General features: G+C 38.5%; 1 protein-coding gene across 1 annotated transcript; it reads right to left on the bottom strand.

Annotated features, from left to right (window-relative positions):
* Positions 1–201: 201 nt before the first annotated feature.
* Positions 202–2,543, bottom strand: dlx2a (distal-less homeobox 2a). Its single transcript, XM_056389486.1, has 3 exons — positions 1,962–2,543; positions 1,363–1,547; positions 202–1,220 (listed from the first exon to the last, which is right to left on the bottom strand). The coding sequence occupies exons 1-3, from the start codon at positions 2,278–2,280 to the stop codon at positions 894–896; spliced, it is 831 nt and encodes a 276-aa protein (XP_056245461.1). The 5' UTR covers positions 2,281–2,543; the 3' UTR covers positions 202–893.
* Positions 2,544–12,166: the final 9,623 nt, after the last annotated feature.

Below are 12,166 nucleotides of genomic sequence, written 5' to 3'. Positions count from 1 at the left end.
AATAGGCTGAAATATGTCAAATAGGCTAAAATTAGATAAAAAATAGTCCCCATGAAGGTATAGTTATTTGTTTTCAGGACCGTTGCAGAAGAAAGATAACCTAACAAATTATCCTCAGTCACACAGTGTTTGAAAAGAAAAGGAGAAATGCATTACTGGGAAAACGTTTTTGGAAAGAAAAAGAGGAATGCATAGGCTATGCACAGAAAACATTTTTATTTAAATAATGCCTGGCCATATATGGAACACTGCTAAAATAAATAAGACAAAAATACAATTAAGTGTGATACAAGTAAATCAGAGGGTAGGACAATCAGTAGCTTACGGTGGATAATGGATTTGCACCAATAGCCTAAAAAAAGTCAAAGCGTCATGGGCTATCAAAAAGCTGTGGTAAAATATTTACAAACGTGAATTCATACACTTACCCCCGAATATATTCAAACCAACTAATGACATTAGGAATGGATAAAGGTAAGCTGTTTTTATCGCACAACAAAATGAGGTCATATTGAAAAAGGCACGATACAGTTAACTTGTGCTACATTTGTGACAGGTTGTCCTGCGATGAATGCTTTATTTTGCAGCAATGGCAAAAAAGTGACGTCCGCGTAAAAGTGGGCTTGCGCCCAGGCTGTGATTGCTTTGGGTAATAGTGGTTCATTCATCCCTCGACATAAACAAAATAAATAAATACAAAAATAACTGTAGAAATCTGTGTCTACCATTTGCCAGCACAAAAACTGGCAAGGTCCATGAACCTGTCTGGCTCCATTAACTTCTCCTAGAAGTTCGCATGGCGCGCACACGAGGTCTGTAAAATGAAGGTATTGGCATTTTTCTTTTTTCACCAGTATTGTCCGATTTATACCCGATGTTTTTTTTTTTTTTTTTCAGAATATCGTCCCAGCGCTTATGGCGGAGTTGTGGTGGTGCTGGACCAGAGGAGGCTGCAAATGCGTGGTAGAGTTCGTGGTTGAGTACCAGGAGTAGTTTGCCAAAAACGATGAAGGCGCAGTCGTGTTGGGAGGGCTGCTGCTCTGAGGTAAACTGGAGTTGACACTGTTCATTCTTTGAGTCTGTGGAAAGTCCCAGGCAGTAGTTGGCGGAGAAGTGCAGGGGGGAGATTCACTGGAAGCAACATGTTGCTCTGGGGGGATTTCGCCACTTTTCCACAACTTCTTGAACTTGGAGCGACGGTTTTGGAACCAGATTTTGACCTGAAAAAGAAGCAGATATAAGCATAAAATTGATTAACTGATATTTTTGGCTCAAATTCCTATTTGACACTTTTAATATCTTTTCATATTAGACATAAAATGGATATTTGACAGTGTATGACCACACCACAAATGTACCCACCTGTGTTTGCGTAAGGCCCAGCGAGGCTGCCAGCTCGGCCCGTTCTGGTAGAGCCAAATACTGCGTCTTTTGAAACCTCCGCTGAAGTGCAGCCAGTTGGAAGCTGGAATAAATGGTTCGAGGTTTCCTAACCTTCTTTGGTTTTCCATTAACCATCCGGATTTCTGGCTCGCTCTCTTCTTTCTCTGAAGGAACATTCAAATGCAATTGATGTTAATGCATTAGGGGTTTTGCAAATTTTCAGTGTTACAGAACTGTTACGCATTTTTCACGGACGTCAGTTTGTGTTTGTCTTGTGTATGTCAACGCCTTATAGATCTAATCAGTTTGATTTGACCAGATTTTAATGTTATTGTGCAGAGGAAAAAATCAGCAGAATTTTGGTGAGTTGTGTAATATAAAATAACTGAACTTCTCTGTAAGACAGTTAAGTGTCTAAACATTTTTGACCAGATAATAATTATCATGTCAGTTAAGTGCAATGCATGATTCAACTTGTTCCTCAGACATTTCATGCCATAAGCAAGTTTTGAAGTCTGGTCTCAACAAAAGCAAGTGAATTCACTTAAATGCATTAAAACAGCTAATAGCTTTCTTACCTGTATCGACCGGAGTAGGAGAGGAGTTGGAGCCGTAGGAGCTGTATGCACCATAAGATGAGTTGAAACCAAGGTCGTAAGATTTCGCATTATATGGCACAGTGCTCGTAGCGCTGCCGTGGTACTGGTAAGAGCCGAGTTGGCCAAATGGAGACCCTGCGCAATGGCCAGGCTGCTGGCTGTTGTAATAGCTGCTGTCCGTCGCCGTGGACACTGGCAGAGTCGGGGACTCCTGCGATTTGTGCAAGCTGTGGTAATTGCTTGAGGTAATCTGGTTCGAATGCATATCAGTATTTAAGTTCTCAAAAACCCCAGTCATCTTCGAGTTGGAGCGGAGCAGTGTCGTAACCTATGCGCAAAAATCGCAAAATTGCGAAACTGCAAGCTGAAAACACGACTCAAATCATGGACTGATGACCCCTTTTCGTGAATCAAAACGCATCCCCGTGTAAACTGTGGCAAAATCAGCGGAAGGTGTGTCCCTCTCACAGTGGCCTGTGATTATCTGCTACGGTTGGTGGTGGGAGCGCATTTATGAGAGAGTGAGAGGGAGAGAGCTACTGTGTCTGAGGCAACCAATGAGTAAGGGCTGCACCACTGACTACTCCCCACCGCGTCCTCCCTCCATTATTTGTTCAGGTCTGTCTGTCCCGGTTGTCTTCAGAGACTTTTCCATCAAAGCATCTCAATAGAACCACAGAAAGATACCGTGACCAAACCTGCAGACCAAACAGGTCTGGTCTTCATCCAGTAACACAGACTGAGTAATTCATCCTTGTACATAATCATCCATAAAGCTAGAGAAGATATATGTGACTTTAACATATGGATAAAATGTACTATACGTCAGAAAAGGCTGCATTAAGTTGGCGAAACAAATTAGTTTTCAGTGGCTTTGCGGTTTGCGGTTAGCCATCGACATCTGAATTTTACGGTTGTTAGTATAGCAGATTTACATCAGTTCTCAGTGCAAGCTTTGGTGGAATCACAGGCTTTTTTGATGTAAATTTGATTAAAATATTGTCTTAAAAACTATGTGACACTAACAGACCGAGGCAGAACCACACACAGAGTTCGGTGAAAGGGGGTCTCAAGGTGTTGATAGGAAATCAAATCCGTGGATGAGGCTGAAGGTTGTGTTGGTGACGAAAAGAGAAAACTACAGCACCCCCAGGTGCTAGAAATATGACTTACAGCCCCTTCCCGTGGTTATTTTCTTTTGTCTGCCTTTGGTGTATAAGAAAGGAAAAGATTTAACTGCTATAGAAACCAACTTCCTTCAGTCACCACGTGAAGAGTTTTACAGTTGTGTGTTTTATCACTGCAACTTAACATGGAGTCCAGAGTGTTGGTCGTTCTACATCATGATGGGTTGTCCTCCTGGAGACCAGAAGTTGATGTGATGGCAGATATGTTGAAGTGCCTGTGTCCATCGCCACAAGATGGCAGCATAGTTCCTTTTATTAACACAACAGAGGCTTACTCAGTTATTGTAATGCCACTGTATCCGAATACTGTCTTTATGAAGCTTACCTGTCAGAGACAGATGGTTTGGATTTGCTGGTATATTGTCCCCAGTATTTGCCCATTACAAAATAACTCACTACATTCACAAATATCATTAGTCTTAAATTGATACCCAGAATTGTCATGATCTGCCCCATTATGACTTTGTATGGAATTTATGTTTTGACTTTTGTTTATTTCCTGTTTTATTTTGAAATAACTTAACTTGTGTTTGTTTTCCGCTTCTGTGATCGTCTGCCCCTCCCTAATGTGTTTCACCTGTGTCCTGTCGTCCCTACGTCCCCTTAGTATTAGCTGTCTTTCCCTCTATCTATGTCAGTTTGTTTGTTAAGTCCCTTTTGTCCCATCTACCCCCTTATGTGTTGTCTGCATATGGGCCCAGTTTTCCTGCAAGTGTGACAAGAATAAGATTTTACATAATAGCTTTCCCAAAGTTTCAACAAATAGCAGGCTATGTGTTGACAGGCTGCTGTACTGGATTACATTATGTTGTCCAGGTGTTGTCCATAATGCATCCTCCTCTTATACATACAGTGAGGGAATGCAAAAGCCCTGCCTTGCCTGCTGGAAGTGCCACATCCCCTTTAAATAGGAACATTTCATAAATCTTTAAGATAAGGTGATAGTTCAGGGGTGGTTAAAGGGATGAGACAGGGGCTGAATCATTGATTTATACAAACAAATTTCTTTAATATAACAAAAATCGCATTTAATGCAATGGGACTTCGCTCCTTTCAAGCAAATAAATGAACAAGTTGATGAAATTTCACTTAAAGGTTTTTTTAGTGATTAAGTATTGCGGCACAAGTTAAGGTACTCCCAAGAGACGCATTCTAAATTTGTGGTCAAAATCAACACACAAACAGCTGAAATACCCCAACCTTTACCTAGTAAAGGTCTAGCTCCAAAAATGTTGGATCTTAGAATTCCAATAATACAACTCAATAGTGTCTTTTATTAGACCCTCATCATTCACTTTGATCTATTTCATGTTCCACAAGTTGATAAGTTTATAAGTTTTCCCTGGCTCCTCTGCAGCAGGACCCCTAGTTCCGTACAGGGAGGCTCTTCTGTCTGCTCATTGTTTTCCTGTAAAGCAAGCAATCCTCTCCCATCATGGGCCAATGGGGCTGTATGTGCTCGTTAGTGGAGAATAGTCTCTGTATTCAGATTCCTGGGATTAGAACCAGAACATGCAAAAATTCTCCAGTCAGAGTCACATAGAAGTTAATGGAAGTCATGCAAGCAATTATCTTTTCTAATTAGGATTCTTTTCATTTTCTTTGATGGCTGGTGACTTTGGAAATTGTGAAAGCATTTTTCATTACCGTTTTCTGGAAAAAAATCTTTTCTTTATATGACCTTTTGTGCAAACTTCTTCCCATGCAGTTGAGAGAGCTTGAGTGTAAATATTCAGTTATTTCATGAAGAAAATGTAAACGGCTTCAAAGTCTATTGAAAGAACAAGGAGGTTCCTCAGAAGAGTGCACAGGTCATCATTTTTAGATAGTGGTCAGGGAGGATTTCACAACATAGTTCGACAATCTCAGAATTCGTAGTCAAAACATTCATAAGCAGCACAGACCGCAGGGTTACACCTGGACAACATATCTTAAATCAAATCTTTTCTTTCAGCCATTGAAGTAGATTGTACTTATTGCTGCTCATTTCCTTGCGCCATCAAACGTTTTCCTGTTGCCATGGTAGTCATGTCCAGTTAGATGATTATAATTTTAATGTTAATTATTTTCCCCCGTGTTGCAGTTGCAGAGCAGCTGGTATTGTAGCACCCCAGTGTTCAATGACATGGAAATTATGCCAAATGACAGGTCACAGATGTAAGCAGATTTCACCATGCATTCCAAATGACCATTTATACAGGAACTTCTCCTGACTTGGCCCTTAGTACACCATTCACACAATTTAAAATGTACAGTATATGTATTCAATATCTTTCTTTCCAGTTCCTATTGTCTCACCTTTCTTTGTTTGGTATGAGGTAAAAAAAAAAAAAAAAAAAAAAAAAAAAAAAAAAAAAAAAGAACAACTACACTGCCCTGTAGATAAAAGAAGCATTTCTCCTTGTCTTTTGCTTTGCTTTAAATAGTTTAGCCTATAATGCTTATTAAAATTCTCATCCATCATTTAATATTTCTTGAATGCAGTTGGCAAGTTGCCTCACATTATTATATATGATATAACAATTACGATTACATATTATCAGTTTGGTTTTAATCACATAGAATTCAACAGGCTTGTAACTTGCAATGTGTAATCCCTCATGTACTGAAATTTTACTTTATGTTTTTCCATGTTTAATTATTTACTCATTCTAACTGAGCAGCCTCAGATACAACAAAACGGTCTATTCTCTTTCTCCTTTTGTAATAATCTAAACAAGACAAAAATAATTGACTTTGTGTGTCTTAAGACAACACACTATGTGTTATAACATAATATTCCTTTGTGTTAACATATTCCAAAGAAAGTATGTCTGAGACCTCATATTAGAGACATTCTTGTTATGTACAGTTTATATGATCTCTATAATTATACTGTAGCCTATTTCAATCAACGCTGGATTACAGTCTATACACCGAAGAAGAGAAAATGTGCTCATAAAATAGCAAAACGCTGGCTGATATTGACATTTTGTCATGAGGAATCAAAGTGCAAAAAACAGGAAGTCACTGAAAAATAACAACCCTGACATTTTGAGGGGTTATTGATCTTGAATATCTGTTGTCTTGTTTTTTTGTTGTTGCAGAAGCTCAAAAGGATATCTTTTCAATGACATATCACAAAGTGAGCTTTAAGAAACATTGATAGAAGTCAAGGCTCAATGAAGCAGAAGAAATCAACATAGCACTCCATGATCACACAGTGTCTTCTGTCTGTTTATATTGGAAATGACCCAGTACAAAACTTATAGTACAGTTCGCAATACACAACACTGAATATTAACCTATTGCTATTGATTTCAGGAAATGGTCTGAAATTCTAAATAGACCAGGAGAGATGTTCATTATAGTGCATTCTGGATAATCCATTACATTCAGAACAATGATAATGATGATGATGTTTTAATGATCTCTGCAGGACAATTGATAGAAGTTGACAAGATGCTGACAGTGCATACACTACACAGTCACATCCCACAAAGATTTCATGCAAATAGTGTTCTGCAGCTTTTGGTTTTCAGGATGAAAGTCTTGTCTGCTCTTTGTTTAGTGTGGTTGGAGTCTCTATGAGTAGCCACATGGAAGGAGGTCACTGGTCCTGAATAGAGGACACCACAGATTCTGAAAACTAATACCTAAGGATGGCTGTCTTTGGTGCTTGGTGTTCCATATTTTACAAGCAATATTGATATACTATTAGATTTTTTAAATAAATGTACCCAAATAAAAAGAAGTAGACTTTTCCAGACTTAAGTATACTAATGGCACATAAAGTAGGGGAAATGTTTGAGTATATTTTTCTATAACTTTAAATACATCTTAAATTGTGCTTTAAGTTAAATTTTATTTTATTTTTAGTATGCAGAAGTTGATAATAAATGTTATATTCAAGCATATATTAAGTACAACTTAAGTGGTTTCAATTGAACACAACTTAATGTATACTAACCTTGAATACATATAAAGTATATTGAGATACATTTTTTTAAAACTTGGGTGTGAGAAACAGGTCTAAGATGTTTTTCATTATGTACTGTACTCAGGGTCAACAGCCCCAGCAATGGTCCTGTTGTGTTTAGTGCAGGCAGGTTTCTGGCTCAGTAGAGTGATTTGGCTGTTGGTGGATTCTCTTCACTGACCTCCTGCTGGGTCTACTGGAGCATTCATCACCTTGGCAACTCACCCTTTTAGTCAAATCATGTTAAGCAATTTTTTCAGCTTTGGCTTAAATGTTTAAATACCTCTATGAAATGCTTTCGAACAAACCAATGCAACAGTAGGTGGTTTATTTGTTTTTCCATTGTTTCCAAATGTTTTTAAACTCAAGATACAGAGTCAGCAACTAAAAACTTCTGCTGTGTCTGTATACATTTACCTCCTGTGCCTCTTGCAAACATGGAAATGATCAACCAACTGTTTCTTGACCTCTCAGTTTAAAAGGTTGAGCCTGTTCTGCAGGGCTCCGGACACGAGTGGAGTTTAGGTTGGAAACCTTAAGCAGGGTGTTCATGATTGAGCATGTGTTTCCTTAGAATTAGTCATGGTGGCTTTTCCCCTGACGAGAAGTTATTTTTAACAACAAAGGCTTTAATGACGAGTGCTGCTAGACAATAACAATTGGAAGGAAGTTTTCAGTTTGGAGCTTGTAACAGATGTAAAGTTAATGTTTGATGCTTCACAATGGGACAATCTGTGTTAAAGATCAGTGTTATGCTTGATCTTAGCTACAATCCACTGAAAAAATATATTTTAGACTACAATATTTAATGTACCCAAAGAGACAGGCATAGCAGAATTGATCTGGCCATTGCTGAAAGCCCCTTCAATTTATTTTTATGCTTTTTAAGATTCTTAAGATTCATTGTCGTCAGCAGGTTGGGAAAGTTCTAAAGCTTCTTTCCATTGTGAAAAAACATAAAAAAATTCAACTGAAATAATTCAATATCTTATTTCCTCATGTGAAAACTCAACATTCTTGTTAGTTCTTCATGAGAATCAGATTATTTTGAAAAATGTGGTTTTCACAAAATAAGAAAGTCCCAATTCACATAAAATGCCTGTCTACTGTATAACATGATTGTCATGACATAATGATAATACATCCCAGAGGCCATTCTTTCACACTAACGCAAAAATGATTGTACTTTGCAGGCCTGATAACGGAATCCCCAGAATTCCCTGTGTCATCTGCATGGCCTGCCTGAGAAAGAATTCAGAGAGGTCTGCGAGGTCCTGCTGCCTTCATTGTTGATTCAGCGGCATACCCCCCACCCAGGAGCCATAAATGGAAGCGGTCCTTTGTGCGAGGGGAGTGGAGCAGATTTATTGTGGATGGTCCTTTTACAAAGGACCATACCACTATCACAACAGGACCAGGATCAGCTGTTCCCTTTTCACACAGTATGATTTAATGCCGTGCTTCACACACCCACTGATGCAGACACAGCTTCTACACTCAGCATCCATGCACCTCAATGGTAAAACAGTTAGAGCTCTAACTTCCGTATGACTGAATACCGTCACTGCTAAGATTATTTTATTTATACTTCCTTCCTGTCTTATTTTACTATTACCACTCTCAGTATTTCTTTCAAGGACAGAGTTAGTTGTCCAGTTTGCAACACAGACACTAGTTTTGTTACCGGGCTTTAGGTCAAGAAGTCCAATATTTACTAAATCAACATGACGTGATGAATCTTACATGCCTCGAAACGTCATTAGTTTGATTGGACACATTCGTTGTTTTACCAGTGCTTTGTGGTCATCAATATGGCTTCGTTCCTGGGCACCAAAATTGTTTTAATTTTAATGGGCTTGGACTGAAGATTACTCTGGTCTGCACTTCGCCGTGTTTGCATTCTGAGAGTAAGATATTCATTCCTTGGCACACAAGTGTGAAAATGACCTATGCCATGTATTTTGGCCATGTTTCATGCCTCTCTGATAACTTGTGGGTTTGGTTTCCTCCACCAGTGCTGGTAAGTTGACTTCATTACACTGAAACTTAAGGAGCTGGCCCTTCTGTCTCATCAGGTCTTGCATTTCAGAGCTTCTAAAACTTAATGGCAGCATGAAGAAGGCAAGTCAGTAACACTCCTACCAATCTGAGCATCTCTGTCAAGGATGGCATGAGTTGTCTAGATTGCAAAACAGACGTAAAATCCTCACAGGATTGCTAAATGAAATGTAAACAGTTTTACATGACTGCTGTATAAATGTCATTATCACTGGGATTGGACCTACATTTAAGTATAACAGAAGTCTTAAAGTAAACAACATCCATCTGTTTGCACTGCATTGTAGTCATCACTATGAATTTATGTCTTTGCACACCAGCAAATTGCCTATGCCAACTGTGCATTTTGGGCATGCTTTCTTGCCTCTCTGATAACATTTGGGTTTGGTTTCCTCCACCAGTCTCTGTTACGTCTGTTACGCCTGTGAAACTTAAGGAGCTGGCCCTTCTGTCACAACAGGATTTGACTCTCAGAGCTTCTAAAACCAAACAATTTCATCCTGAATGTGGCAAATCTGTGTAATCTGACCATTAACAATTATTGGACAATTGCTTCTCTAAGCAAAACCTGCATTCACATATGAAACAAAAAGATATAAGAGACTGTAACAGTTGCAATTATGTTTCTTTTTCCAGCTATAAAACAATGATTAGAAGAACAGATTTACAAATATAACAAATAAAAGGCAAATTCCAACATTGCAATACTCTTGGAAGTGAAACTGCATAACTGAAAGGAAATTAAAGGTGTTATTTGCCCCTTTTCTGAAAGTTAAAATAATGTTGAACATTCTCCCGTTTTGTTTATTTGATTAAGAGGAAGATAGAACGAGCAATATTTTACTTTAACTGATTAATTTCTTCTTCCAATAATCAAACCAGTGGAATATATATGTGGGTAGCATTAGAAACGGGCTCCGATTCCTTACCCACAAATGAAACTTAATATCTTCACCACTGATTTGACCAGGGGGCCAAGTCAGTGATCATTTTGTTCATACAAAGGTGCTAATCTGTGAAGAAAGCCCTCGTCACCTGCAGGGGTCCACCTGTTTGACCTGCACCGTCTCTCCAGTTTCTCTGTTCCCACTGACCTGAGACAATACGAAAGCCGGGTAGGTTCACCTCCTCTCAGAGCTCATGTTACACAACCACCCAGGGCAAAAATGGACATGAAAGTGCTGTTTATGTGGTTGGTTGAACTCGGGTAAAGGCAGTTACACACCTTTTCACTCACAAGGACACACACACACATCATACTAAGCAAGTAACTGAAAAACAATTTAAGCAACTGAGCCTTTTTTTCTTTATTTAGTATGAATAGATTTATCAAACCTAATCACATAAATGAGTCATCAGTGTCACTCTAATCCGACAAGTCTCTCAATAGAATATAATTTAACCTATAAGGATTTACATGGGACTTGCAAGCATACATTGATGTAATTACAATTATTCCTATAAAAATAAATTTAGACGCACTACTAATTAGCTTAGGGTACATGTGCCATAGCATTCATAATATAATGTGTATCTGTGCATTTAAATCTTTTAACTTGTTTTGATTGGCCAATCAAGATTACTGTGAACAATCAAGAGTAACAAAACGATCAGAGTTAATCAGTGTCTAATTAATAATGAATTAGATTGAGGGATACAATTTCAATAATTCAATACTAAATGCATCAGGTTAATATCAACTATAGGCTATATGTATACATGCAGAAGATTTACGGTACTTCCGGCTGCATCATGTTTATTAGATAGAGAGGTGTTTGAGTAACAGAGCTAAGGATCGAAACTTGGGACTAGATCTAGAAAACTAGATCTAGGAAATGTGATAGGGATTTAGAATAGAGAGCAACAACTGGAGGAATTTAGAGAAAGTATACAATATTAATATACCGTGTTAACAGCAGAATTACATCATAAAATGGATGTGAACAGACATGCTGCATATTTATGGACGTAAATCTGACTTATATGTCTCACTTTTAAAAAATATATATTTAAGAGGCCAGAATGGACACATTAGTGTCAATGTGTAACGACCAACAACTAGTCATGTTTCTGCCAGCAGACAATGGATGTTGGGGATCTTACACGTCTTTTACTGGAGAATCTGGGTGACATCAGTGAGGAGGCTTATGATGCATCTGTTACCAAACCCACAGCAACAGAGATGCCTTTCACATATCTTACAGTCAAACCTCCCAAATCATTTGCTGCAATTAGGAATGTGGTTAAGACCCTACTGCACCCCCACAGCCCCTGCTTGCTGACACACATACGTACAGACACACACACTCAGACACACAGAGGGCTCTCTAACTTCAACAATGCCCACATTGTGTTATGTTCTGTTGTGTGATTGTGGTTCGGGCTGGCTCAAACTTCACACTACCATCAAACACCAGAAGATATGCTGTGAGAAGTGAGAGTGCGATACAATGAAGCTGTTTCATGTTTTTTGCAGGTTTGGAAGATGACACATACCGGCTCATATCATGCTGCTGGTGGGTGGAAACCTCCTAAATGTCAGCTTTTCAGGAACTGCAAAAAACCATCTTTAAGCAGTTTGTTCAGCTGTTTGTGACCAAATGTCTTAAACCTGGAGGATCATGACACTTAACACTTACCTAATATCTCAAGAGAGTATAATCCTTCAGTTGGTTTAAATGTGAACATAATCAAAAGATAAAGCTTTTGACATGAAATAAGTGTTGGGACACCCTGCGGTGACTGAAGATCTCTCATGTGTTGTGTGTATAGAGATTAATTATTTATGAACCCAGTCCTCAGCAGGTGTTATTAATGAAAGCGCACATTAATAATTTATTACAATTTTTATGGAAGGATGAGCAACCCCAGATCCAGAATATATTGCCCCTAACCAAATATTTTTGTTTTGTTTTGTTTGTTTTTAAGTCAGATAAAACCTTAGGCTTTTTACAATAGATTCTGAAACTGCAAACCGTTTA

The sequence above is a fragment of the Seriola aureovittata genome, chromosome 11 (assembly GCF_021018895.1).
Source record: "Seriola aureovittata isolate HTS-2021-v1 ecotype China chromosome 11, ASM2101889v1, whole genome shotgun sequence".
Taxonomy (NCBI): Eukaryota; Metazoa; Chordata; class Actinopteri; order Carangiformes; family Carangidae; genus Seriola; species Seriola aureovittata.
Note: the sequence above shows the minus strand (reverse complement) of the source record. Positions and strands in the feature narration are given on the sequence as shown.